Source organism: Podarcis pityusensis, assembly GCF_964106645.2.
Source record: "Podarcis pityusensis genome assembly, chromosome: 1".
In the NCBI taxonomy this organism is placed as follows: domain Eukaryota; kingdom Metazoa; phylum Chordata; class Lepidosauria; order Squamata; family Lacertidae; genus Podarcis; species Podarcis pityusensis.
Window position 1 is genome coordinate 80,248,484 of NC_138028.1, and position 27,999 is coordinate 80,276,482.

The 27,999-nt window shown below is 41.8% G+C and overlaps 2 protein-coding genes across 10 annotated transcripts; one reads left to right on the top strand and one right to left on the bottom strand.

The window, feature by feature from the left end:
* Positions 1-1,438: 1,438 nt before the first annotated feature.
* RIC8A (RIC8 guanine nucleotide exchange factor A) lies at positions 1,439-24,386 on the bottom strand. 6 transcript variants are annotated; one of them, XM_081014339.1, is made up of 14 exons: positions 24,253-24,326; positions 23,600-23,682; positions 22,984-23,159; positions 21,870-22,085; positions 19,225-19,409; positions 14,365-14,412; positions 11,409-12,023; positions 9,686-9,780; positions 8,830-8,980; positions 8,028-8,123; positions 7,534-7,678; positions 6,489-6,633; positions 5,236-5,355; positions 1,439-2,725 (listed from the first exon to the last, which is right to left on the bottom strand). In XM_081014339.1, the coding sequence occupies exons 5-14, from the start codon at positions 19,306-19,308 to the stop codon at positions 2,590-2,592; spliced, it is 1,635 nt and encodes a 544-aa protein (XP_080870465.1). In that variant the 5' UTR covers positions 19,309-19,409; positions 21,870-22,085; positions 22,984-23,159; positions 23,600-23,682; positions 24,253-24,326; the 3' UTR covers positions 1,439-2,589. The 6 variants fall into 6 exon arrangements, with proteins under 6 accessions (XP_080870465.1, XP_080870467.1, XP_080870463.1 ...); XM_081014341.1 differs by lacking the exons at positions 22,984-23,159; positions 23,600-23,682 and adding an exon at positions 21,204-21,276 and having other exon boundaries at positions 24,253-24,386; XM_081014337.1 differs by lacking the exons at positions 22,984-23,159; positions 23,600-23,682 and having other exon boundaries at positions 24,253-24,386.
* BET1L (Bet1 golgi vesicular membrane trafficking protein like) lies at positions 24,380-27,987 on the top strand. Of its 4 annotated transcripts, none has more exons than XR_013988849.1 (5): positions 24,380-24,516; positions 25,171-25,262; positions 25,672-25,728; positions 26,483-27,643; positions 27,680-27,987. XR_013988849.1 is itself a non-coding variant. In XM_081014456.1 (4 exons), exons 1-4 carry the CDS (start codon positions 24,498-24,500, stop codon positions 26,648-26,650), a joined length of 336 nt encoding a protein of 111 aa, XP_080870582.1. In that variant the 5' UTR covers positions 24,380-24,497; the 3' UTR covers positions 26,651-27,987. The 4 variants fall into 4 exon arrangements, 1 of the variants encoding a protein (XP_080870582.1); XR_013988850.1 differs by having other exon boundaries at positions 26,483-27,641; positions 27,688-27,987; XR_013988851.1 differs by having other exon boundaries at positions 26,483-27,639.
* The last annotated feature ends 12 nt before the right edge of the window (positions 27,988-27,999 follow it).

Here is a 27,999-nt window from a genome sequence, read left to right on the forward strand (position 1 = left end):
TTTGTGGTTGTGCCATCCAATAAGCATGTAAGCTAAGGGTTACCCTCCGCTTTTAGGAATTGTGACTAGTTTGCTCCCCCAATTTGAAGAACTCTACTTATTTCTCTCCAATTACAATCAACCTCAGAGGCTGGATCCCCCGCCCCCAAGCTCTATTTTCGGCAAGGCCATTTTTGCAAAGAGCTTCTGATAATTTGAATGTGCTAACAGATTTGTTTATATGAATGTGTGATTCAAATATTGGATTGGAAAGCTCTTGAATTTAGGATAAGCCATTCAAATGAGACATTTGACTCACCAGCCCTGCTGAAGATTGTGTGTGTGTGTGTGTGTGTGTGTGTGTGTGTGTTTGCGTGTGTGTTTGCTATATACTGTCACCTCTTACTTGCCTTTTCACCAAACTAAAAACGCTGCAACATTTCCTTACATGTGAGTACCTCCATCATATTGGTTGCCTTTTTCTAAACTTTTCCAAATCTACAATATTGTTTTTGAGGTGAGGCAAGCAGAACAGTATAGTACACAGTATTTCAAATGTTGTTGCACCCAAGATTTGTATAACAGCAGTTTTATTTTCAGCTCCTTTCCTAATGCTCCCTAGCATGGAATTTGCCTTTTTCACAGCTGCAGCACAGTGGAGCAGCATCTTCCATGGAGCCATACACTACAGCCCCAAGGTGTTCCTGGTCACTGTCAGTTTAGAACACATGAATTTAATTTGACTTTTTGGTCCTGATATACATCATTTTACACTTGCTTCCACTGAATTGCTTTTGCCCTTTCATTCAGTTTGGAGAGTCGTTTTGGAATTCTTCATAAGCTTTGTTTTAATGACCCCGAACAATTTTATTTTAATGACAAGGAAGACAAAAGGAATACCAATGGCCATAAGGCATGATGGCTACATGAACAACAGGGGAAGGCTTGGTTGTGGGCTTCCTGCAAGTGCCTGATGATCACTCTGGGAAACAGGATACTAGGCAGACCTTTGGTCTGATGTGCAGACCTTCAATTAGTTTCATTGTGTTGAAACGTAAGTGATTAATAACCTTTTAACTATATATTAGGAGGATGGGGTATGCAGAAGAGTCATAATTATACTCAATGTTAGTTTGTGGAGATAACCCAAAGTTTCCAACATTTTCAAACAGTACAGCTAGAATCAGAGGCAGCTGGAAGATCATCTAGTCCGATGCAATGGGCGGGATACTCCACATATGTGATCACTACAGACTGACTGATAGACACCAATGGCCTCAGTGAGGTTTAGTTTGTTGAAAGCACAGAAAGTTCCACTGCTCACCCACATGGCATTGTGCTTGAGTACAACACTGCTATAACTGGACTCCTCCCAGTTTGGCTGCGGTTACATTGCCAAAAAATGTAATTTCTAATTGCTCAGATACAATCACCCAAATAATCAACAGATGCACGCATATTGTTATCTGAAGGCTTCATTTATTCTAGTGAAAATCTTTATATTTGTGCTAAGTTCAGAAACTGTTGGCAAAGTTGGAAACAAAGTAGGAGATGGAGGCTGCTTTTTTTAAACAGAAAAGCCTATGATCAGGATGAAGGTACATAACAGGGTGAATGCAGAGTGCTGTGGATATAGGGGAACTGAAGCAGATTTAGAGTGCGGTTAAGCAATTGGTCACCGCCTTTTGTCTGAAGAGCACAGAGAGTGAGAGTAGTCCAGAAACTAAACATGGCAGAAAGAGGAGCATGGTGTCAAGGTTATAGTGGGGATTAGAGGCCTCCTGGCCCCAAATTATCAGCAAACGCAAACATTAATGTCACTGTGAGCAAAGGATATCTCAGAGTTTTGCACATTATCTCAGATAATGGACACATACCACACATATACATACTATTTCAACAATGCACGTTTCCTTACCTGCATGTTTCCATACACATGTAATGTGTCTTAAAGGAACTGCCAAAATATGTGACTGATTGCCACACACATTGCACTTATATGCCTCCAGGAGTATGCTTTCTTGCATTTCACATGTAAAAAAAAATGCAGGCTTCTCATTGTTCACACATTTCTATATTCTATTAATATGCCCCAGTCGTGTATGCAAATAGACATTTACATTTGCCAAGAGTATCCGTGTGTTTTAAACACCACCACGCTGTATGGTTGCTGCATTATGTGCTTTGCACAAGTATCAATGCACGCGTGCACACGCACACACACATATATATCACCTGTGTGTATCACATTTTAGTCCCATACAAGTAACTCTGCAGTGCACTCACAGCACCCTTAAGTGCTACTAAACCTCCATGATATAATAAGAGATTGCCCTTCCCTCCATGAAATTTCTGCTCAAAAATCCCTGGAACCGGAGTGTAATAATCTTGTGGACACAGAGGGAAAACAGATCAAAAGAGCTAAGCTGTAAAGAGCTCTCTAAGGTAGGAGTGTTATAGAGCTAGAGAAGAAACAGATGTTATACCACTCTGGGCGGTGGAGATCCATCCCATGGGAAGTCTTTTCTTGGGACTGGTCTCCTGATACAGCACCTGTTACAGAGAGAGAACAGAGGGTCCATAGGTTTTTGAGGAACAGGAAATGCTTTTTCAGTCCAATTCCAAGTCAGAGTCAGATGATAACCTCTCCTCAGATATCTGATGGACAGCATCCTCCAAGGAGGTTACATTGAGAGACGTTAAATTGCCATCTGGATTGACCCCCATTGGTTGGATGACTCGCTGTCTGCAATGGAAAGGAGAAATAGCACAGTCAGAGAGGGGCTCCTCATGATAACATTCTTAGAGAAAGAAGCCTACATTAAGGACAGACCAGTAGTATGCCCACTTTGAGAAATGTAATTCATTTGTTGATCCTAGCAGAAATAGTATAAAATAGCCATACATACCACCACCAGTAAGAACAGCCCCAACCCTCCCTCAGTTTGGCATCTGGTACATGTGCTGACACTGCTTTGCTCACATCCAGAATATAAATACTCACACCATGGACAAATTTGCTCAACTACAGATGTTGCTCTATTAACATTTCTAGAAGATAATTTGAAGCTTTCGGATGAGATTCAATTACTACTGGTTTTATATGACAATCTACAGTAACCCAACAACCTACAGATCATCAGGTTGTTAGGCAGATTTCTTTTCAGGCACCTAAGATTGGAGATTGTAGGAACTGAATCTGGTGCCATTAGCAAAGCATGTGCTCAGTCACTGAGCTACCTTTAAGGATCAAGTGGAATGACTTTTCCACTGCTTTTCTATCTCCTAGGGCCCTTTTAGTCCATCAAGGGAACTTGGTCAGTGCATTCCAAATACGAAGAACATTTTTCAGTCTTCAGGAGAAACTACTAAGCAACAACAAATGAATCCAATCAGAATGTAGATTTCTTAATCCCATTTAATCAAATGTAAATGAAATACTGTATAATCAGTGTGTCAAATCTAAGAGTGTTGTTTAGATTTCTTGGGTAGCGAGGATGTACTCTCCATTTTTAGCCAGAAAGCAGTTTTTCATGCTCAGAAACCTGAACAGAACTGCCTACATTCTGACTGAAATCAATTTATATGATGAACCATTTCCACTGAAAGGAAAATATTTTTTGTTTGAAACTCAGTGGGAAATGTGGAGACTAGCTTGCTAATGAAGGCTTTTCCTTCATTTTACGGTGCACTGCAGCTCTATTTTTGGCTTCATCACTAGTTAAAGGGCACATTAGCCATGCACCAAATGCTAATTATCAGCCTTTCTGAACCTTCATGACATACATCCTGGAAAAGTATAAGGGTGTGATTTTCAGAGAAGTTAAGGTCCAAATGCAAGTTTGTAACAATGCTAAAATTACACTGGAAACCCAGGAAGTGATTGCTCCAAAATCTTTCTCCGCTAATCTAGCTGGAAAATGCCTCAGGGGTCCTTCTGATTAGGCCACGTCAGCAGCAAAAGAAAGTGACATTGTAGTGGAAATACCATTAATGAAATGCTCAGACTAGCATTTCTGTCTGTCTAATGCACACTGGAAACATGGGGCATCTGCATAAATAGACTGACGGCTGCTCAGCAAGATGTCATTTGAACTCCTTAGGTAGATCCTGGACTCCTGCCCACACTACTCTTAAATGATGTATGAACAACTACTGTAGAGTGAATGCCTGCTGGGAAGGAGAATGGGTGGCATTAGCTGCCATCTGCCTTTGCAATAGTACTTCCTACTAGCAGCTAGCCAGAGTTATCACTACATAGCCTGCAGAATGAACTTTGTGGAGATGACATTCAAATGTATACTGTAGGTAAGTGGTGTGCAATCTCCCAGGGTGCAGATTTCCATTATTCCCAGTCATCACACCCAGTTTATCCAAGGTATTCATTTTCCAGCACAAATATTTCCAATCCTCACTGTTGAGGAAGAAACTTAATGATACATGGTCAACATTTTCCAAGCCCTGCTACTCTAGTTCCAGTAGTCACAAGGCCAGAATACCAGCACCCTTTTGGTATAGTCACCTGTCATTGCCTTCCTGTTGCTTGCCACTAAGTGCAATATAATTTTCCTAGTCCACTAGCAGTTACAAAACAGTCTAAATGCTTTTTTAAATATGAGATGCACACTATTTCATTCCAGCAACCACATCTGAAGGCAATGAGTGAAGCCCTACTGTCACCAAGTGATGGAAATCCAGTGTAGCTGCTGGTTACCATGAGAGGAAGTAAAGCCAACAGGGAGCTTGACACAGTGCATGGATTGGCACCCACACTGTGCTGAGCTCCCTGCTGCCATGCCCCCCCTCCACCTCTTAGTAACTCACAGTGATGCACAGCATTGGGAAGCCAAGAAAGCAATGCTACCCCATTAGCCACCACTGATGCCAGGGCAGTACTTCACTCCTTTGATTCTTTCAGACAATTGGTTCCATTTCATTCCCATTCAGTGACTATTAACACATAATGGCTTGATGGACAAAATCATATTGATATCCTGTGCTACCTAACAGGCTCATGGCTGTTTTCAATGGCCTTTCTTGATGTTAATAGTCCTCTTTCCTAGGAGCTCACAATCTAAGACAGTCCAATGATTTGGAGGATAAAAGAGGTCAAATGTAATTCAACAATTCAGAAATTATTCGTTTGAAGTCACAATGAGCTTGGAATTTCAGAACCTTTGATTTTAACTGGTTGACCTCTTTTAGCCTGCTCTTCAAACTGCTGACCCACTTCCAGATAAATCTATCTCATGGTACCTTGAGAGTTTGTCAAACATGTTCACCAGTTTCATTGCTTCAACCTCTTTCTGCTCATCTGTCATCCCCTCCATTGGGTTGGGAAGTTTCTCCTCCACACGTCCCGTTATAGGGTTAATGCTGTACGAGTCAGTCAAAACAACAACACACAGAAAGAAGGCAGAAGCATGTTCATTTAAAAAGCAGATATACTGACCACTGGCATAATGACTGTTGACTGTACCAGAGATGTAGCAAACATTCTTCAACACTACATGCTACCTAAAACCAAATACTACTAAAAAACTGAAAATGGCACAGGATTCTGTGGCAATCCCCCTACTGACATGCATGGCAGTTTTGATGCCCATTTGGACTGGTTATCGTGGAAGCAGGGGAAGAGGAGGAGGTTAGCAGTCCAGCAATCTAGTGCTTTAATTCACATGCCTATTACAGACATACACCTTTAACATGAGAATACAAGGTGCTTTTGTGTCTCTATCCCCAAAGTGTCCAGAACAGCACTCTTTACTCAGTTCAGTTCAATCTTATCCCTCTCATTGTCCAGGTTCTAATCTTCACCCCTTTCCCAGTAATGTTCACTTCTCCCTCCTCTTAATTTCAATAGTCCCTACTTTAATAAATTTTCTATATGTGCAAATGCATTCACATGTATCGCAATATAAATGATGAGCAGGGGAAAATGGGAAGGGGTAGCAGAAGGAAAGAACATTGACATGGGATTGTGAAGTTTGTGCTAATAAAACAGTTAACCAAAGAAATCCGCAAGATGGATTTAATCGTGAATGATGGAAATTCTGTATATATTTGGAATAGAAGGGAGAATCATCTGCTAATGAAGGGGATGGGAGGAACGGGACAAGGGATAGGAAGAGAGAAAGCAACCAAGATAAATAAGAGTGGGGAGGAGTCAGAATCTCTTTCATGACAGAGAAGCTTTCGTACATACAGCCACCTATAAATGGAGTTCAAAACAAAGGTTTGTGATTCTCTGCAGCAGATTATAGGGGAAAGCTGTTGGTGTAGACATGCAACTGTGAAGATGTGGCAGGCAGTGAATAAGGCCATTAGGCATGGAAGCAGATAACCACAGTATTAAACACAGGGAAATGAACATCATGCCAATAAGAACGTTGGAAAGAAAAAAATGAGTAATGGGTTGAGTGAGGAAGAGTTAACAAGAAAAGGACTTGTGCCAAAAGTAGAAGAAAAGGCAATACTTAAGGAAGCAATGCATACAAGGGGGTCCATACTTGGGTTTTGCCTCCTTGTATTCCTCTGTATCAGTGTCTTCATCCTCAGAGTATTCTCCTTCTGTCCGACCTCCTGTCATGAGGCCTCGGGCTGCCAGGAGCCCCGCAGCATTCCCATATCCCGTGTACTTCACAAACCGTGACACTGTTGAGGAAAATAAAGGCAAAAGGGTCATATTCTTCTGCTGCTACAAAAACAATCTGGAAAAGACTGCTGAATTCAAATGATCATAAAACCGACTCTTGCTTATCGGACCACCTTTCAAGGAAATGATTTCTTGCAAGCCTCTCAAATCTGTAAGTCACATTCAGAGCTGCTTCACTTCACCTCTTTTGCTTCTCACTCTCCACCTGCTGTACAGGCCCAGGGAATCCCCTTACCCCTGTAGCAGCAGGGAACCTAGCTTCTTTGACCGTTAAAGATATTTGTATTGCTTTTACCTCAAGCAAATATAATATCCACACTAGAAAAAATGTGTGAAATGTCATATGGGACTGGTTGTAGGCATCTATGGGCTGGTGCATGTATTTGGAGGGAAACAGTCACTTTGCAAAGGAAAAATAGGGAAAACTGTTGCCATTGTCCTAACATTCAGCAAAAAGAGTGATTTAATTGTGAAGCGAGGCCCTTTGATTGAACTTGAGAGAGAATATGTAAGTATGTGGCTATCAAAGCTTAAGTTTGGAATTCCCTCCCTTTTTACAACAAATATTTTTCTTTCCTAAGTGTATCTCTAGTCAGTGAATGTTTAGGGTGAATTATTTGGTTCTGTTTCATTCCACCCTTACCCAGGCAATATGTAATTTTGCCTTTTGACTCATAAGTGAATTGCCTCAGCTCTTAGCAGCCAAGCCACCATTAAAACATATTCTGTCTGTCTACCCCAGTGCTATGAATCTTTCAGCAGTTACGAAGTTGGATGGATCAGTCTATTCACTCAATTGCGTTTTCAGACAATGTTACAAGACATTGTAACATACATTGTCAGACATACAATGTTACAAGACAACCACTAGATGAAATAGAACATGGAAAGGCACACACCACTCTCCTTGCAGAGAACAAAGAGGAATTCCGCAGCACAGTGCTTGACATCAGTGTCAATGTGAGTCATGAGGCGCACAAGCTTATTTCTCAACAAGTTCCCCACCTCCGGTCTATTTTTCACATCCCGCAGTGGAGGGAGTACCTGCAATCCCATGGAAAGGGAAGAGTTATTTTAAAAGGCCTTCCTATTACGTTGGTTTTCATAAGGCCCTGTAAATATTGCTCCAAAAGTGCCACTACATCTTTGCAGAAACCATCATGGTGACTTTTGCCACTTTTACATTAGGCAGACACATGCCCACTCACACTCATAGCAAGGGATTCAAAGCATTTTTCAAAACGATAGGATCACACACAACCTTAGGTGACAATTTCAGTATTTCTACAGTATATATTTCCAGAATGATGGCATGGGTGGGACTTGCCTTACATTTTTGCTGGATCAATGGAAGCATTATTGCGTAGGATCCTACGTAATTTAAATACAGTACCTTAGCTTTAAGGAATTTCCTGGTCTGCCGATGGGCTCGAGCACTCTCAGTCAGCAAGTTCAGCACAGGGGTCAGGCTCTCCTTAAGCTTGTGACCCTATAGAAGAGCCCACAAAAAAGAAGGTGGTAATAATAATCACAGCCATGTTGTTTCCCATGTAGGGAAAAAATACACCAGAGTACAATTTTTTTTATGGAAGGATCTAAAAACACTAGTTTCCTTTCTCTGAAACAGAGCAGGTAAATGGCAGCTCAGCTGCAGGCAACATAATAAATCATCAGAGTAGATCAGGCACCCCCAACCTTCGGCCCTCCAGATGTTTTGGACTACAATTCCCATCATCCCTGACCACTGGTCCTGTTAGCTAGGGAACATGGGAGTTGTAGGCCAAAACATCTGGAGGGCCGCAGGTTGGGGATGCCTGGAGTAGATCATAGGCATAGCCAGAGAGGTGAGGGGGGCAGCTGCCCTCCCCTTTGAAGTAAATAAATAAATAGAAATACTTAACTAACTGACCAATTGCATTGCAGATATATCTGTTCTGTCCCGACCCCCAACATAAAGCCTCTCCCCCCACAAAAAATAAATCCTGGCTCCACCCATGGAGTAGATATACCTTATAACCCATCCCTTTTCTCAGATGAAACTTTATGGTGTAAGAAATTCAGGGTACGCACCAAAACCTGTAACACTCTGTAGTTCCCCCTTCCTCTCTAAGAAATATTACAGTGTACTTCATTGGCTGCATGAAAAGAATCTGAAGTAAATGTGGGTGTGAGGCAATGAGGAACTTTTCACCCACCCTGTCAAGACGTCGGTCAAGGAAATCCAGCAGAACATTGACAGCATCCATGTTGACTCCCATATATTCAAGCGAGCCCGGGTGCACCTTGGGGGCCAGCAGGACATCCAGACACTTGAGAGGCAGATTGCCCAGAAGGTTGACTGTGTGGCTGAACATGCAATGCAAGACAAAATATGCAAAGGAAGTAGCCTCCACATCAACAAGGAATCATTTTGTTTTGTTGTTTAAAACCTGACAAAGATCTAGTTAATTTCCATTTTCAAGCACCACGGGAACAAGACCCAGAACTATCCTTGCCTTGGCATCGTGGCAAGAATATAAACACTCCTGAGAACATTTAACAATAGCATTTACTTCTCCCATGTACTGCCTCAATTTTCTCTTCCCTTCCTTTGCTGTTTTCTGATGTCCATTTTTAGATTATATCAAACTAATTCTTTATAAAGTGCCATGTACTATATCATCATCAACAACAACCACCAGTAGCCAGTGGCGAAGCAACATGTGGCAGCCCCTGAAGCGGAGAACAGGCGTGGGCATGGCTGGTGCGTGTCCCGGGGGCGTGGCGCGTTGCCTGAGGGGGCGTGGTGCACATCCCAGGGTTGCGTGTCCCTGAGGGCAGCCACAATGGCACCCATTCTCCAAATAGTACCCGGTGTGGCACGCTCCCCTGCCCCCCCGTACAGAAGTGCAGGTAGCACTATATCACTCAGTATCAGCAACTAAAGTTCTTAGGTACTAACTGTGTCAAATAGACCTGACCCCCAGATTCATGAATACCCAAGCTGTATGGCGGTCATGATAATGTTTTTTGTTTTCCCAGCCAATCCAAGCTTTTCACCAGGATAATCACCTGTGAAATTCTTCTGTCCGATCTTCACCATCTGCTGAAATCATCAGGCAGTGACGGAGGAGGGCACCCAGGCGTCGGTACAGAGCAGCATCTTCCTGGCCCCAAAACACAATGAAAAGCCTGATTATGAGAAAGGAACATCTCTCTCTTGTGCACAGCCTGTTGGTTGCAAAAAGCTACGCTTTACAGTACGTTCTCAAAATGGAATGGAATTCTAGTCCAAAGAAAAACTGTGCCCAAGGAAACTAAAAATGTGCATCGCTGAAGTACCCTGCTCAGAATACAGCCCTTAACAGAGAGTTCCTGGCACCATTTTGTGGAGAAATGTGGGCATAGTAACCAAAGTAGGGCTGAATGAAGCAGTACGAGACTCCTTCATTCAGCATTTCTTTCTTCCCTTGACCCCTTATCCTTCTCTCTGGGTGTCTTGATTATGCTCCCACAATTTTGTCTAAGCTGCATTCTTCCTTCTCTTTCCCCACAATGTAAAATTATGCAAAACAACAATTAAATTAGGCAGCAAGAATATAACGGTTAAATTAAATTAATTTATACATACACAAACAAGGCAAATTGCAAAAAAAAATTTTTTTAATCCAGTCATGGAATTTGGATTGTCTGGTTGCTGAATCTGGAATATTTTCTTAATGCAGAACTCCCGATGCAAATATCGTTTCCCTACAGTGGTATCTATATTTCTTCTGCCACACTTTACCCTCTCTTCTGCTGCTTCATGTTTCATTTATTTATATTTTTAAAGGTTTATAAACTCACATCATAAAATATCAGAGCAGCATACAGAAAACCAAAAGTAATTTTGTTGAGGATTTCTACAATCAAGCAGTACAGTGGTACCTCAGGTTACATACACTTCAGGTTACATACGCTTCAAGTTACAGACTCCGCTAACCCAGAAATAGTACCTCCGGTTAAGAACTTTGCTTCAGGATGAGAACAGCGGCGGCAGCACAGCGGCAGCGGGAGGCCCCATTAGCTAAAGTGGTGCTTCAGGTTAAGAACAGTTTCAGGTTAAGAACAGACCTCTGGAATGAATTAAGTACGTAACCAGAGGTACCACTGTATATAATTTGATGAAATAAATAGTATAAAATATACAGGCAGGAATTATATCCTTCACAAGTCTCCCTGAGCTCACAGTTCATTACTAATCCAGAAAGTGAGAGAGACTCTGGATTTTTAAATAGCTTGATCTGCTAGGTTTTCATCCACATTTAGTTAGTAAACAGACACTGCCAACACTGCTGCTTACACCTCAACACCCACAATACTAGGCTTTCTTTCTTGAGTTGCCATGCATTGCTGAAAAATAGATTCCAACAGATTGTAAAATATCTGATTTTACTATGTTTTAGATCAGGACTGTGGAAGTAAACACATTTTAGAAATGAATGTTTTCATTCATTTAGCCTTTCTTTTTTATTGGCTTCGAGTGTGCAGGAATTTGTGCTTTTGTATGTTGATAAATAGGCCTGTTTATAACAAGAGTCAGCCAGTGGGCATGAGCAGAATTGACCAAATATATAGGTGCTCCCACAGAACAAGTCAGAAATGCAGGGGGGTGGGGTGAACTAAGGCAACTTGCCCCCTTCCTTTCTTAAATGGTGTCTATAAGCACAGGAATCATGGATGAAAGAAACAGGTACATAAAAACAGAAATACATCACAAAATTGAGCTACGAAAAGCTCCCTCCGAGTGTCTTACCTCATCTACCTCCCTCTTGCTGGTGTCAAATGTGATATTGAAGAGCACTTTCAGGATCTCCATGGCACGCTCCACCTCCTGCCGAGGTAAAGGAGCAGAAGGGTTCCCCTCAGCAGCTACCTCGTGAGGGTCTAGCCACTTGACTCCCAGGGTGAGTTCCAAGGTATCTGTCATCAGACCGATACCACGGAGTTCCTGCGCAAGCTGCTGCCGGATGTCCACCCTCAATGCCGTCAGCAAGAAGAGAAGGCGCAAGTCAAAGAACTTTATATCGTGCGGGAGGTTTCTCTCGTTGTAGAGTTTGATGCGGTCTGTGAGGCCCACCACGAACCGGGCTTCGGAGGTCAGCTCCTGAGCCCGGGGACTGCTGAAGACAATGTTGCAGAGACACTTCAGCGCCTCGAGGATCACTTCAAGGTCTGGAACCTCCAGAATCTGCTCTTCTGCGTAATCAATCCCCGCGTGCCTGGCCAGCGTCTTCAGGCCTTCCATGGTTGTGAAAGGGCCAAGGCAGCTTTTGTCTCGGGACAGGATCCGTATGCTTTCCAAACAGGTGACCTGGCAGGATGGCTGCAGCACCCTCTCCAGAAACTTGATCAGAAGCGCAGCCAGTTTCTGAAGCATTACAGAGGTGGGGGGTGGGAGAAGAAAACTAGTAGTGAAGCAATAAATGTCTATGTGAAGAAAGAAAATTATGTCTGCGCTAGTGGATTGCACAGGTTCAACGAGCTATGTTGTACCTCAAACCTGCACAACCCATCCAGTGCCTCGGGCCATATCCATCTTGGTCAGTCACTGCCAGTTTGGATCCCATTAGTACATCTGTGACACATGTTAATATACTGTACCACTTATTATTTGAATGTAGAACAGTTTATAATTTTTAAATAAATAAATATAGTTAAAATAAATGAGGCTTTTTTTACCCAAATGTGCACTGATCTACACTTGCTTATATTGGGCAGGTTAAGAATTTAATAATAAAAACAGCAGCAGCAGCAACTGCATTTGCAGTTTTAATGACAAGTTCCCTGCAATTTGCAGATATGCCTTTGGGACTCCTCTCAAAACCTCTGGCATTGTTGGCAAAATTCTAAGTCTAGGTCATTAATGAGCAAGTTAAAAAAGCAGGTTTAATGCTGCAAAAGTGAGTGGAGGAGTGCCATGGTGGAGCTTCAGTGAAAACAGATACAGTATTTAAAAATAGGCACATTTGTAGTTTCATAGGTTCTCTCTCTCTCTCTCTCTCTCTGTCTTCTCTTTGTATCCTTTTATTCTGCAGCAGGTAAGGTAAAGGGACCCCTGACCACTAGGTCCAGTCGTGGACGACTTGGGGGTTGTGGTGCTCATCTCGCTTTACTGGCTGAGGGAACCAGCGTACAGCTTCTGGGTCATGTGGCCAGCATGACTTAGCCACTTATGGCGAACCAGAGCAGCGCACGGAAACGCTGTTTACCTTCCTGCCGGAACGGTACCTATTTATCTACTTGCACTTCGTGCTTTCGAACTGCTAGGTTGGCAGGAGCAGGGACTGAGCAACGGGAGTTCACCCCGTTGAGGAGATTCAAACCGTCGACCTTCTGATCGGCAAGCCCTAGGTTCTGTGGTTTAACCCACAGCGCCACCCGCATCCCTTTCTGCGGCAGACTATGGGTCAATTTAATCCAAATTCAGTAAAGGTACAGAGGTATCTATTTTTGGAGCATTATCAGCAAACACTTGTTTAAACTGATGCTAGTGAACAGGACTGTTTACGCAAAGAACTACCGTTCTCCTCAAAGACTGGTGGGTTATTTCTGTCAGAGTTCAAATCCAGAGAAGAGAAATTGAAAACAGCTGGGGGGTGGGGTAGGAGAAGAGAACAAGTCACAGTAGCTTTCTGCCCCGAAAGTGAATGCAATAAAGATATCTGCATAGTCACTGTATGCAGTTACATCTTGGATGATTCCCCTTTTCTTTCTGCAATTTGGCTATGCAGTAAAACTCAAGGAAGCTTCCTTGAAAAGATAAAATTATACTGGCTGGTGCACCTACTGAAAATGTGCTTGCCAATGTGTGACCCTGTTTATTAAATTTATATCATGCCTTTCCACATAATGACCCCCAAGTTGCCCAATAACAAGATAAAAATACAACATAAAACAATCCCATACACATAAATTACCACCTATAAAGCAAGCAGGTAAAAAACACGTTAATAAAACTGCCCGTTAAAAACAGCAACAGTACTTTTTATTATCTAAAATAGTTAAATAAATGTTTAATAATCAAATAATTACCTATCTATCATAATAGTATTAATAAGATTGGTTATACTTATCATTAGTAATTGTTCATATTATTTTAAGTTAAATAAAAGTTAACTATAGTATTTTAAATAGACCTTTTAGATCTATATCAACAGAAATGTTGATATAGAAGGATCACAAATGCTACAGCTTTACAGGACTTACGGTTTGATGTAATTGGCTTAGCACTGCTGCCTCATCAAGGAAACTTCATGAGGGAACTGAGCTCCCATTATTTATTGTGATTGTGCCTCCTCATAGAAAGGCCTTTCTGTATAAGCACATCACACAACCACTAGTCAAGTAGATTATTTGCTACTCATCTCACGGCTCCAAGACTGGCGGCGGGGGGGGGGTGTTTAACAAAAGAAGTGGGACCTGAATGCAACAGGTGCCTCACTATCAAACTGTACTCTGCTTCTTAACCAGCATGTGGTTTTATGAATCAGCACCATCAGCCACCCTCTAGCTGCTACCAGGATGATTTCATACTTCTTGAGGACCATAATATACATGAAGCATGGTTTTGAACTAGACACTTTTGTTCAGAAGGAAAAGCTTCCATGCATGTAGGAGGAATTCAGTGCTTTCAATGTCTAGGGCAAGTCACCATCTCACAGCCTCAGTGATCCTGATGGAGTAAGCAAAATAAGAAAATAAGTACTTACCCTCCTTTCTTCCTGTTCCTCATCTTCAAAGGTGAAACACTGTGATTTCTGAGATGAAACAGAGACAACAGATATGTACTAAGAAAATAAACTTATTCTAAAAGCGCAAGAGGAATTTTAAAGCAAGTGATAATCAACTGATTTCTTTTGAACACCTAGTCCTACAGCATGCAACTCCAGTGAACACTATAAAGCAGTAAGAAGTTAAGCAAGAAACATGCTTAAACTGATAAATTCATACTGAGGCGCATATGAAAGCTATGATACGGTGGTACCTCAGGTTACAGACGCTTCAGGTTACAGACTCCACTAACCCAGAAATAGTACCTCGGGTTAAGAACTTTGCTTCTGGATGAGAACAGAAATCATGCTCCAGTGGTGTGGCGGCAGCGGGAGGCCTCATTAGCTAAAGTGGTGCTTCAGGTTAAGAACAGTTTCAGGTTAAGAACGGACCTCCAGAATGAATTAAGTTCTTAACCCGAGGTACCACTGTATAAGGAAACTGTGCAGCTCTGAACAATTCTACTGTTTCATATAAGGCTATGCTGAAGAAAACATCAAAAGATACATAGGATGCAATTCTGAAGTAATATAAGACGCAGAACAAAGCAACTCTGGGGTGCAGTCCTTAAAGTACTTGCATCTGGAAAGCCCTTTGAAGCCATTGAGGATGTGCTCATTTGAACAACACAAAAAAACCGGTTCTCCATTCTGATGTCTTCACGAGAAAATGACAATCTAATTAGTTTCTCTTGACTTTGGAACAAGAAGTTTCAATATATTATTGTAGCCAATTTCTATTTGAGTAAAAATTCTTATGAGTCTGCAACATGGAAGACGGAAGAGGCAATTTTCTCTAATTCTCCCTTCCTGCTGCAACCCCCTGCACTCTCTCTCATGCTTCTCTGGAGAGTCTTCCAACCTTCTAGAGCAGATTTTGTAAGGCATAAGGGACTGCAGGGGGAAAGTGAGGAAAGTTCCATTGCCCATTCATGAGATGCTCCTGCCAGCAAAAGAGGAACTCTGCTCAAGGGATGCTCCCACAAACAAGCCTAGTTATGGTCCAAGTTTTTGGAATGTGTATATATGTCACTTATGCAAATCCCTAGCTAGCCACTACTGATCATAATGTTCAAAAGTATGTTACATGATTTGTTTCATTATAAGGAGCTTAATAAACTAGAATGTACAGAACCTAGCATGTTAGGCGTGACCAGTAAGGGTCACATTAAATCCTACACAGAATTAGAGACACTGGGCACTGAAAATATCTAGAGTCCATTTTTAAAGTATGCTATACATACTTAAAAAGTTGGAAACTTTGAATTAAATTCATTGGGTCATTTCAAAGCATACCTATTCAGTCTTGAGGTACCAGGATACCGAGACATCCAAACATCAGCAAAAGATTAATTGTTATGGTAAGGCAGGTAGACAGCTTCATCTCATACCACTATGGTTTTTTTCTTCCATTTACACTGTATGAATCTAAAATCTTTAATGCAGTCCTACACTCTCCACATCTTGTTCTACTGAAATTAACTGTCCTGAGATAACCTTACAATCATTTTAAGTGAGGGTAGATAGTGACATTTTTCCCGCAATGAAGTGGTAGGGGAGCACACAGGGCTCTAACCTGAATTGTCAACTACCACTCAAAAGATTACTACATTCAAGGGCAATCCTCAGTACAAGACAGTTCACACAGCCCAGCCAGCTTTCCTGAAGGAAGAACACATGGGAAATTGTAAATAAAGACCCAAAATTCGAGTCCATTTGCTTTTTAAAGTCTTCCAGATTCTTTTTTAATTTTACACTACTATGTAAACATTTCATAATCACAATGTAATTTTTTTTAGCAAATTCACTTTTGCTATATATGAAGATGATTCTCAAACAGACACAGGCAAATCACTGTTGACAGGTCTTGTTCACACTCATCTATGCACATTCCAAAATCATGTTCACCTCTCTCAATCCTATCATATAGAAATGAAATGGAATACTAAGATTCCAAATTTAGGAATGATTTAACAATGCATTCTGGCTGTATGAAGAGGATTTCTTTAATGATCAGGAGGCCTTATGCTTCAGATCTTGCAATATGTTTTATTAGCAGCAGCAATGGTTTCTGAAACTCTGTTCTATGGTACTCTGAGGTTTCTTGAAAACCTATCAAGGGATCTACAATAGTTTTAATTTATTAGATATGTATTTCACTTTTGGACTGGAGTCCTCAGAGTGGCTCACATTCCACGTGGGAAGATATGGGGGGGGGGAGGGGAGGATGAAGAACAACATTATCAATGAGAATACAGTGGTACCTCTGGTTATGAACTTAATTCGTTCCGGAGGTTCATTCCAGAGGTCCGTTCTTAACCTGAAAGTGTTCTTAACCTGAGGTACCACTTTAGCTAATGGGGCCTCCTGCAGCCCCACTGCCACCGGCGTGCGATTTCTGTTCTCATCCTGGGGCAAAGTTCTTAACCCGAGGTACTACTGTACTACTTCCGGGTTAGTAGAGTCTGTAACCCAAAGTGTTTGTAACCCGAGGTGTTTGTAACCTTAGGTACCTCTGTATTGGTAATGATGGGCAAGCTTCTCTGAAAGACAGCCCTGCCCATTGAATCATACACTGTTTGCTACTGCAGACAAAGAACTAAACCATATTTTGTACCATCTTGTTTTGCTGGGGTAAGGAGGAGGGAGAGATACAGGAAGAATGGCCTATTACCACCTGAGTAGCCATGTTGATTATGACTGTAGTTTTCAAATTTTCTACTTTCAGGGAAACCCATGTTAATTTTGCTGAAGGGAAACCCCTACAATGTAGAATATTATGATGCATGTCCTAAGATGGGCAGTCCATTCATGCAGTGCTCTAAGACAGCCTACTGGATCTCATCATTGCCCTGTGGGAATTAAAAACACACTCTAGAACACACTAATGCATCCCTTCAGCTTTACATTGCAATGGAAGATCAGCAATGGTGGGCAAGCCATTCTTCAGGAAAGCTTGCCCACCATTCTTGATCTTCTGATTGCAGGATTCCTAATAAGTTTCCAAGGATCTCATGGGTTTCCCACACTACCGTTCAAAAACTCCTAGCAATATCTTGGTTCTGGTTTCATATTCTCCCAAGTATTCCTTCTCAACATCAAACAGAGATCACTCGTGTCGAAGAAACAAAGTTCTATAGCCTTTGCTGCTGCTTCATATACTGTCTGATTTATATGCAAACATCATTAAGAAAAAGAAAAATGAAATTCACATAATTGTTCCCTCAGTTGTTGAATAAGCCTACTAGCTGCACTCGATTCACTGGTAGCTGCTTGGCAATGACAGCTGAGAAGTGGAGCACAAATGTCACTGTTAGGTGTATAGCTTTTATATTCTTCTGTCACCATGCCTAAGAATTTTTTTTGGTAAAAACTAAGAAGTTTTTGGTAAGCATGACTTTTGCTTTATCTGCTGTGCTTCCTCTTATGGAGTTCCCTCTCGTGAATTCTTAAAATATCTCAGCATTAAACTATTTCCATACTGAGAGACAACAGTGAAGCATTTCTGGGTGCTCAGAGAATGGCAGTCGCTCTTCCAAACACTGATGGAGAAACACTAAAAGGTGGCCTTTCTGTTTACAAAGCTCTTGTTCTCTAAGCTTCCAGGTAGAATATTGATTTTCTCTATCCAAAATCGCCTACAAATGCATACATACAGTACATACACATATATCCTGAATGGAGTTCTAAAGGTTTAAACCTTTTTCTCTGCTAATGAAGCTGATATTTTATCTACCAATCTCTGCTTTATTCATGTTGTCATTGCTACAACTGGAATCTTTGCCACAGCAAAACAAGGGGAAGGCTCAGCAGTGGAGCACAAGCTCTTAATGCAAAAGTTCCCAGGTTCATTTCCCAGCATCTCTAATTAAAAAGCATCTCAGGTCAGGACTTGGAAAGACCTCTGGTCGAGGCCTCGTTGTGAGCTGAAGTAAACAAATGCTGGATTAAAGACCAATGATCTGACACAGTGTAAGACGATTTCATATGCAAATAAATACATGCAGTTTGCCAACTCATTTATTTTTCCTCTGAGGAAATACCATTTATGCTACATATAAAATGTGCAGCTTTGCTTATTTCCCACCTAGTTTGAAGGTCTACCACAAGGGGAGTCACATAGATATGTAAACCAAAAGTATTCCTGATGCAACTGCCTGTAAATTAATGACACATTCACAGGAGCTTGATTCCAAGTTCTAAGATATGATTATCATTGAAGTATCTGGTTCTTGTGTCATTTTGAAACAAATCTAATGGTTAGTGCCTTAGACTGCTTGTTCTCACCATGTTCATTGTTTTTCCTCTCTTCCCCATCAGTTTTCAAATGCCATATCTATGGCAATCCCTTCATTAAGAGATTTTTTAATTATCTAAATTTGCACACCGCACAGTAGTTCTATTCCACATACAGCTCCTCCTGGGGCTGCCTGTTTGTTAATACCACACATCTGCTTGCCACATAAAGCTCCTCCTTTCCCTTCTGCTCTCCAAAATCCGTCCTTCACTGCTAACATCGATTTTTCCAACACGTCTGACTCTGGCCAAAGCAGCACAAGCCCCCCATTACATACAGGAAAAAAGGGAGAGTGCAGTCACAAACAATCAATAAGCAAAAGACCTACTTTTTGCAAAGGCAAAAAGATACTTGCTTGCAGAGGTTAACAACATTTTGTTGAAGCAATGCAGGCAGATAAAACTGAAGGCAGCTTATGGGGAATGGCACCAAAGCACCAGCACAGATTCTCCAGCTGATCCTTCCGACTGACATCAGCCAAACAATTTCCAATGAATACTCACCTCCTGGTTGTAGATCTGCAGCACCTTGAGAATAGTATCTTGCTCCCCACTTTCGACAGTCTCTAGCACAGTCCGGAGCGCCATTGCTCCACGGTGTGGAGGTGGCCTGGAGTGCTGTAAAGTGTGGCAAGCGGCTTTGCAGTCTGGCTGGATAATTACAGATGCGCAGGGCCCTAATCACACAGCTGAGGAGGAGATGAGGAAAGCAAAGTGAGACTGCCCACTTCAATATGCCCAAAGCACAGAGCAGATGGATGATCCTAGTAAAACCAGCCAGCAGCTCACTCGCTCTCTCACACTAATCCTCTTCCCTCACTGAGCTTTGCAGCTTTTAAAAAATGCCCTCCCAGCAAAGCACCTACAAAAGCCTCCCCCTCCCCCAGTCTGAGGATTACCTCAGAAGGGATGCTGCAGCTCCCTGAAATAGCCTCCCTCCTCCAACTGTCCTGGTTTCTGTTACAGCACAGAAAAACCTAGAACCATCCCAGTGATATATTTAAAAAACGTACATAGCACAATATAGGCAAACACACACACACACCCATCTAGGTTAAGGTGGCAAAATCATTTGTCAGGTTTCCACAGATCTGAGTACCTTTTAAATTGACTCCCATTAGATCCAAATACATGAACCTGGTTAAATGTATCATCTGCATTCAATTACCACAGAGTAACAAACATGGCAACTGTTTAAAGGATGTGTGGCCATGTTTGTTTCCCTCCAGTAGTCTTTCTAATCACAGCAAATGATGTCAGCACACAGTGACAGGGTGAGGGAGATCAGCAGGCCATGCACACAAGCTGGGAGAGGCAACAAGAAGTCCATGCCTGTCCCATCTTGAGAGTGCTCAGCCTTATAATCAAGTGCATTCCATTTACATTATAGAATCCATCCTGGCCTTCATAACTAAAATGCTAATCATGATGATATATGTCTCTTCCTGCAAGTTGCAAATTATGTGCAAGCCAGAATTACAGAAGCCTGATAACATTCCCAGAATGCCATGAGTTGTACTATCTAAGAGTCACGTCTCATTTTTAGAGGTGCCTGACCTTCACACTTTACATGTGTACTGAGGAAAACACTACCCAGCTGCCACAAAGTGTGAAATTGCTGTGAGCTACAGCTTACATTGACATAATTAAATACTTGCTATGAATTCTTTGCAAACCAGCAAAGAGTATGGCACAGAACAACATCCAAATAAAGAACTAAGAGATACGATGATATATATTTATGACCAGATACAGACAGGCATTGTCAATTCTGGCACAGCACCACCATTCTTGGATCCATAAATGCTTCATCTCATAAGAATTCAGCTGTCTTTTATACAAAATTTATTCAGCTCTCAGAGCTACAGGCATTGGAACAGTGGGGTATGTATGTGTGGAGACTGAGATGTAAACATAACCAGAGTATTAGAAACAAACTGCATGAAAATAAACAGCCTTCTGTACACATAGTTAATGCACGTCCCTACCCAGGGCCAATCATGCAACTAGTTCCTCGCAACTGGAGCTGGATCAAGGTCTCTATTGCTAAATCCCTGAAATCTTGTGGGGAATGTAGGCTTGTATGTTTTCCTGTATTCTCTTTTAAACACTGTACAAAAAGTTTTATGCCAGTTCTTTAACAATAAAATTGTCCCCTGATTTCTCCAAGCACCCTGGTAGATTTGTCTGGGGCCATTTGTCCCAAACTGGGTCCATTTGTCTCAAGTACAAATTGTGATTTGGCATACTGTTATTCAACTCCTATTAGGAAGGTTTGCAATGGAGTGGAAACATGAGTTTTGTGTTTACAACAAATAATTCAGACCATCTTTTGCCATAAGGTGTAACCCATTTTCTAAGGGAACTAAAAAGGAAAATATAGAATCATGGCATAAATTAGCTCTTAATTGCAAAACAGTTTTTTGACATCAAGCATTGTCAACAAGTGAAAGTTTATCAAAGAATGAGGCCAATAGCTCAACTGATTGTATGAGTTAGCTTGTAACAGCTTGCGAAACAGATCACTTCCTTTATCTTATATAGACTTGTGATAATCTGAAACAAAAGCAAAGCATTTTTAATAAGATATATACCTTGAAATAGGAAACATCTGGCAGTACTTGCTACAATGATTGTAGTTAGCACTTCCACTACAGGTCCACACACATGCAAGGATTTTGTAATTTAGAAACAGCCATATCAGTTTATTTTTCACCCATTTCCAGTGCACACACTGGAAAAAAAGATCAGCATCAAACAGAATATGCAAACCTTTGTATATGAATGAAAATGTAAAGCTGAAGTCAGACCTGTTTCTGTTTAGGCAAGCCATATATACATAGATTATGTTAATCTTTTAAACTCCATCAAAGCCTACTGCCATCCACATCCCTCTGGAAAACATTCACAAGCTGGGGGAAATGTAAAATATCCCATTAACCTATATCCCAGCCTGTCATCCAACATGCAAGCTACAGGACAGACTCCAAAATGCTTTAAAATAATATTGTTTATATATCCATTTTTTCCTTTTTTAAAAAAGAGCAAAAAAATCATTTTCACTATAAATTCATGCCTAGCTAGTCCTACTAACCTGAATTCAGAAATTTAAAAACCAAACTAATCAGAGGGTGAGGGGAAAATATTACCTTCTTTTTAGTTAAACTGCCTTTTGTGTGTGCAGTTTTCGATCAGACTTCCTGCTTCATTTCCTGAAAACAGCAACTCTCCCTCCTTCCCCCAACCCTACCAAATGCAGTTTTCAAGAGCAGGCAGCGGCTTTGTTGTCATTCTGCTGGAAATGCTGCTAGCAGAAAACAGAGGGCGCAGTGGGGAACCACAATGCTGGGCTGCTCATCCAGAGACTGTAGAAGAGAAAGAACAGGAGGTCTCTTGGGAATTCCACCCCTTTCAGTAACTGTCTTCAGGCTGATGGGAAATGGTGAATGCAAAACCATACGGGAAGTGAGAAATCATGGAACAGAGCAAATGATTGGCTACAGTCAACTCTTGGCTTTGCTCCCCAGGCAGCAGTCAGAAATGGCAAACCAGCATCCACAGATTGGATATCCAAAGGGTAAAAAAGAAATCACCTGGATTTTGTTTTACTCTTGGAGATAACAGACTTATGGAAACTCTTAACCCAGCTTGTTATTTCAGAGTCCTATTTTGATTCTTCACTAACTAGATAGATAATACTTTAATCTTCTGTAATGGTACTTACAGAAGCTTGTATCCTCGTACTATTATTGTTTTAAGATTTTGGCGTTTGTCACCCTGGAGTCCTTTGAGATGAAGGCTGGGGTAGAAATTTAATAAATAATGACATAGATTAATGAGGTAGGAATAACTGCTACATCATTGTTCTACATAAATATTGATCTAGATTCTAGACAAACACTTAAATATATCACTCTTCTATGTATAAGCATAAAAAGTCAATTGTACCAATATTTAACTACCCTCGCTCCAGGGGGGCAACTTGTATAAAATATTGGGGGGGGGGGGAGGTAATCAATCACATGATGCAGTGCATGCATACCATTTGAGGGCTGGCCCCCTCAAATATTTTATTGGGGTGGCCGAATACCCCTTGCCCTCTAGGAGTTTGCGCCTATGCCTCTCTCTATGATTATTACACTAAGGGAAAAGTAATCCATATTATCTGTTCCTATCTACGGTATGTGTTTCAGTTAGTTAACATGTCATTTTAGACTACTTTCTTCAATGAGTTCACTAACTTCAGTTCCACAAGGGATTTACCTCTGAGTAACTCCCCTTTGTCCCAGCTCCTGCCAACCTAGCAGTTTGAAAGCACACCAGCACGAGTAGATACGCTCTGGCACTCATCATGGTGTTCTGTGCGCCAGAAGCGGTTTAGCCATGCTCGCCACATGACCTGGGAAAGCTGTCTGCAGACAAACGCCGGATCCTTCAGCCTGAAAGCAGAGATGAGCATCACACCCCATAGTCGAATTCAACTGGACTTAACCGTCCAGGGGTCCTTCACCGTTGTCTTTACCTAAACATTTATTTATTTAAAATAGTTGCAGGCTGCCTTTCTAGTAAAGAAACTGCTAATTTTATCAAATAAATGTCTTTGAGCACATGCAAGCAGAGCAAGTAAACATCTTGCTGCTGTGTTATGAATAATTACCATAGGTGCACCAACTCTGCATGCGATTACACTGTAAGCCATCACAACACAAAGTTATCTGGCCCCTCAATATGAAAATCATCCTTGCTCCTGGTGTGTTGGTAAGTGCTTTTGGACAAGACTGGACTTGCCCCTTATAAATGTATTTGGGCTTTCAGCCAGAATCCCATTCCCTTCAAAGGAACTTAAGCAACTTGCATGCAGGATGCCAGCCTTAATTACCAATTATTCTTTTGGAGTTATATACCAGTTCTTGGCAATGTATTGTATCCAGTACAAGAAAATTAGTGTCCGGTATATTTAACCTGAAGAAAAACACATGAAGAAATTAGATGAACTGGAAGAACTAACATACTCATAAATTGTTTACATACGCAAACAAGTTTCTGTAAGCTATTAGGTAAAGGGACCCCTTGACCATTAGGTCCAGTCGTGAATTTCTCTGGGGTTGCGGCGCTCATCTCGCTTTTTTGGCCAAGGGAGCCGGCGTACAACTTCCGGGTCATGTGGCCAGCATGACTAAGCCGCTTCTGGCGAACCAAAGCAGCACACAGAAATGCCGTTTACCTTCCCGCCGGAGCGGTACCTATTTATCTACTTGCACTTTGACATGCTTTTGAACTGCACAAAACCTGGAAGGTATGAGCGTGGTGGCATAAAAATGTCACACTTTAGCATTTGGTTTGCCAAACGCTCCAAGGCTCACTTGGAAGAATAAATAATCTTATAGACTTGCACCGTTCAAGAAAAAAGGGCGAGGAAGGCGTGCCACCTTTTCCTCTAAACGACTTCTTGCCCTTTTAACACCTGTGCGACAGGAATTCAGCCAACGAGCCTTTGTCGCAACCCACTAGAAGCCAGAGCGGGCCCCTTACATGGCAATCCTGCCCGAGGCCGTGGACCATCCAAGTCGTTCCCGAATAACAAGGGCGACGAGGCCTCCACAAGAGCAGCCTGAGGCCGCCTCCCTCTCCAGCCGAGGGGAGGGCTGACAGGAGGGGACGCTGCGGCCGAGGGGGGAGTTTCCTCGGCTAGCCGAGCCTTCCCCGCCGCCGCCGCCGCCGCCGCTCCTCCTCCTGCTCTCTGTGGGCGGAGCGGGACACGAAGGCAGGAAGCGGCCATGGCGGACTGGGGGCGAGGTGAGAGCGCGGAAGAGGATGGCGAGGGGGCGCCTGAGCGGGAGCGGGTGGCGGCGGCGGCGGCGGCGGCGGCGGCGCTGCCTTCCCTCAGGAGAACGGGGCTTGGGGCGCCGTTGCTCCGGCTCGTCGCGCTGCCTCAGGACCTCCGTGGCCTGTGCTGGGGGTGGGGGACGGGGAACAAAGGAGGCATTCTGATCCTCCCCAGGTCACAGTTGCCACCTTCCCCCCTGCTCCGGGCTCCTGTGTCTTCTGTAGTTGACTGACAGGCAAGGACGTGGCAGCTGTTTTGCCCATGCTTTGCCAGTGTGGCTTTCTGTTGTGGTGGAGGAATGGACTCTTCCCCGCTCGCAGGGCATTTGTGTGTGTGTCTGCAGTGTGGGGTAACATCCCACACTAGCAAGTGGGGAGCCTGCTGTGCCCTGTGATGGTGAAAATAGGCTTTGGAGTGAGCTGGGGGAAGGTCTTCAAAATAACCACACAGTTTACCATATTTTGTTGTTGTTGTTTAGTCGTGTCCGACTCTTCGTGACCCCATGAACCAGAGCACGCCAGGCACTCCTGTCTTCCACTGCCTCCCGCAGTATTACCTTTTGTTTTAACAGCTGTTATGTTTTAGCTGCACTAAGTGGCATAATTATTTTATCTTCATTTCAGGTCAGAATGCCAATGCTGTGGATGATATGTTAGATGTGGAAAATAAGCGTATGACCGAAAACCTAGCCTCCAAAGTCACCCGGCTAAAATCGGTTTGTAGATTACTTACTTTACTTGGGGCTCATCCACACTTACCTTTTGCCCTGTGTTTTCTAGGCACAGGGCTGTGCTTTGAAATGTCATCACTGAACATGTTTTCTTTCTCTTGCCCTGGCGCTTTCCCATCGAAAACTTGCTCTTTCACGCTGAATCAGAACAAATGGAAATTTGTGGCATTTGGGCAAAAAGGAAGTCTGGATGAGCCCTTGCTCTTTGATTGCTGTCTTGCTCTCCAGAAGACTTTGGTCTTTGAGGGTTTTTGTTTTTGTCCCCACCCCCCTTGTATTTAGTAATATACAGAGAATTTCTCAGGAGCAAATGATATTCTTGTTTGCAGTTTTATTAGTTCTTTCCGAAAGTTGTCTAGGTATCAATAACTGCTTCATTCTGTGTTTTCAATAGCTTGCACTGGACATTGACAAAGATGCTGAGGATCAAAATCACTACTTGGATGGCATGGTAAGCAACTGTTTGCACTCTTTAAGAATTACTGATGAAGCTCAGCATGAGCAAACAGGACAATTAGTTTGTACTGGAACATATTTCTGTACAGAGAAGAAGTCACTCACAAGTCTATTGGTGTAAGTAGCTCTGTTCCAGAGAGTTAATGTGTTTTAGCATGCCATTCTACTTCTGGAACATGCTCATGCACACATATCTTTTTTTCCTTTCCAAGAGGGACCAAACTTGTTGGTCTTCTGTTGGTAGTGATTCCCTGAGAAACTGGTGTTCAGTGATCTGGTATCTAATGGCAAATATGCTGTGAAACTATTTTATGCAGTAAGGTTCGTGTCAAATATTCTGAATTTCTTATGCAAGAAGTACCTGAATGAACAAGTGTGCAAACCTTGTGTGGACCTTGCACAGACTACCACATGTTATAATGATCACATAGAAGTCTTATTTTCTCACTGGGTTATCGCAAGGATAAATGAGATCAAAATATGCACGCAGTAAAGTCATTTAAAATTGTTATTGACAAGGTCAAATCTTGAATTTCACTAGTGTATTTTGCTGGTGTGGGATCTGAGCACATGTGTCTGCATTTGTTTGGGTTTTCTTTTTAAATATTAACAGTATTAAATTGGAATTCAATTAACTGAGTTAAATATATTTCTCTCACTGAAATATGCCATATGTATATATAATCATGTTGCTTCTTTCAGTAAGCAATGTCTTCTAAATACCTTATTATTTCTACTCTTGGCATTAGGATTCTGATTTCATGAGTGTGACAGGCCTTCTGACGGGGAGTGTGAAGCGTTTCTCCACTATGACCCGGTCGGGAAGAGACAATCGTAAACTTCTTTGCTACGTCTCTGCTGGACTGATTGTAGTCTTCTTCATCCTCTATTATTTGGTTACAAGAGCACGGACTTGAGTAATTGTCAAGATTTTGTATTGGATAGTTGTTGAAGAGGGGGAAAAACTGATGAAGAAAATGGTTTTGGAAGATCTTCAGATCCTGAAAATATTATTCAAATGTTGACAGTCATCCAGAGGCACCTCTGTGGATTTCAGTATCGTCTCTGGATTGTTTTGACGCTCTCTCTTAAAAAGAATATAATTTATTCTGTCACTGTTCCTTTGAAAATTTAAATGCAGCACAATTCACATCCTTGTTGAAACCAAGTCTCTATATAATACCTTATTCTCTCTGCTGTCTGGGTGGGAAAGCATGCTGGTGATGCCACCTCTTATAATTTTGTGGTCAGCAGGAAAATCCTGACACCCGTGTCAGAGATGTTCAAGTGCCCAATTTAAATGAAAAAATACTACCTGGAGGACTGTGATGCATCTCTTGAGAACTAATTGTGTTATGGACAACTTCTTCCTAGAAAAATAACTTTGAATTTATTTCCACTTCTGTTAACACCAGGATTTATAAGTAGTCAAACAATCCTTTTTGCCTATTACTCTCAAGGACTTGCTTAGTAAAACAGAGAATATTCCTAAACGAAGGAAGAGTGAGAACTTGCACAAATGATTTTATCTCATTTTTTTCCTTCTTGTTCTAGTCTGTCCCCTGACCAAATTATTTATATTTGTTTCTTGTTATACAAACCTTACCTTATAGCAAGTTAAAGTATATTCGCTTTAAAAAGTTTGTCCAAATCATCCTTTCTGTTAAAGAATTTTATTGATTCATTGATTCTTGGTTAAGTCTTCTTTAGCTGGCTGCTGAATAATTATCCACTTCTCTCTGGAATCAAGTAGCATTTTGCAATACTCCTCAGTTTTAATGTTTGTTACTAGGTTCTGGCACCTGGAGTGCCAGAAAGGTATTAACAGCAAAACTGGAGTTAAGTTTGTGTGTGATATATATATATATGAATGAAAGTGTGTGTGTGTGTGTGTGTGTGTGTGTGTGTGTGTGTCCTATGCATGTATACTCAAAACTTGGGTAAAGGCATATAGGATTGCAGCCTAGGTTTTTCATCTCTCAGCTGGTGGTCTGATGTTCCAATTTCCCAGATATAACTTTCCATAATTTACTATGTCACAATTGAAATAATATAAAGAAGAAAGATTCTGGTACAGTTCTGCTGTGTATCATGGTCTAGTTGATACATTGCTGATCTTTGTCATTCAAAGCCTGACTTGATTTGGGTGAATCTTGCTTTTTTTGTTTCTCATTTATTCTATAACATCTCATCATAGCAATAGTACCTTCACACTGGTTTTTAACTTAAAAATAAAATTAAAACAGGTTTTAAACACTTGCCAGTA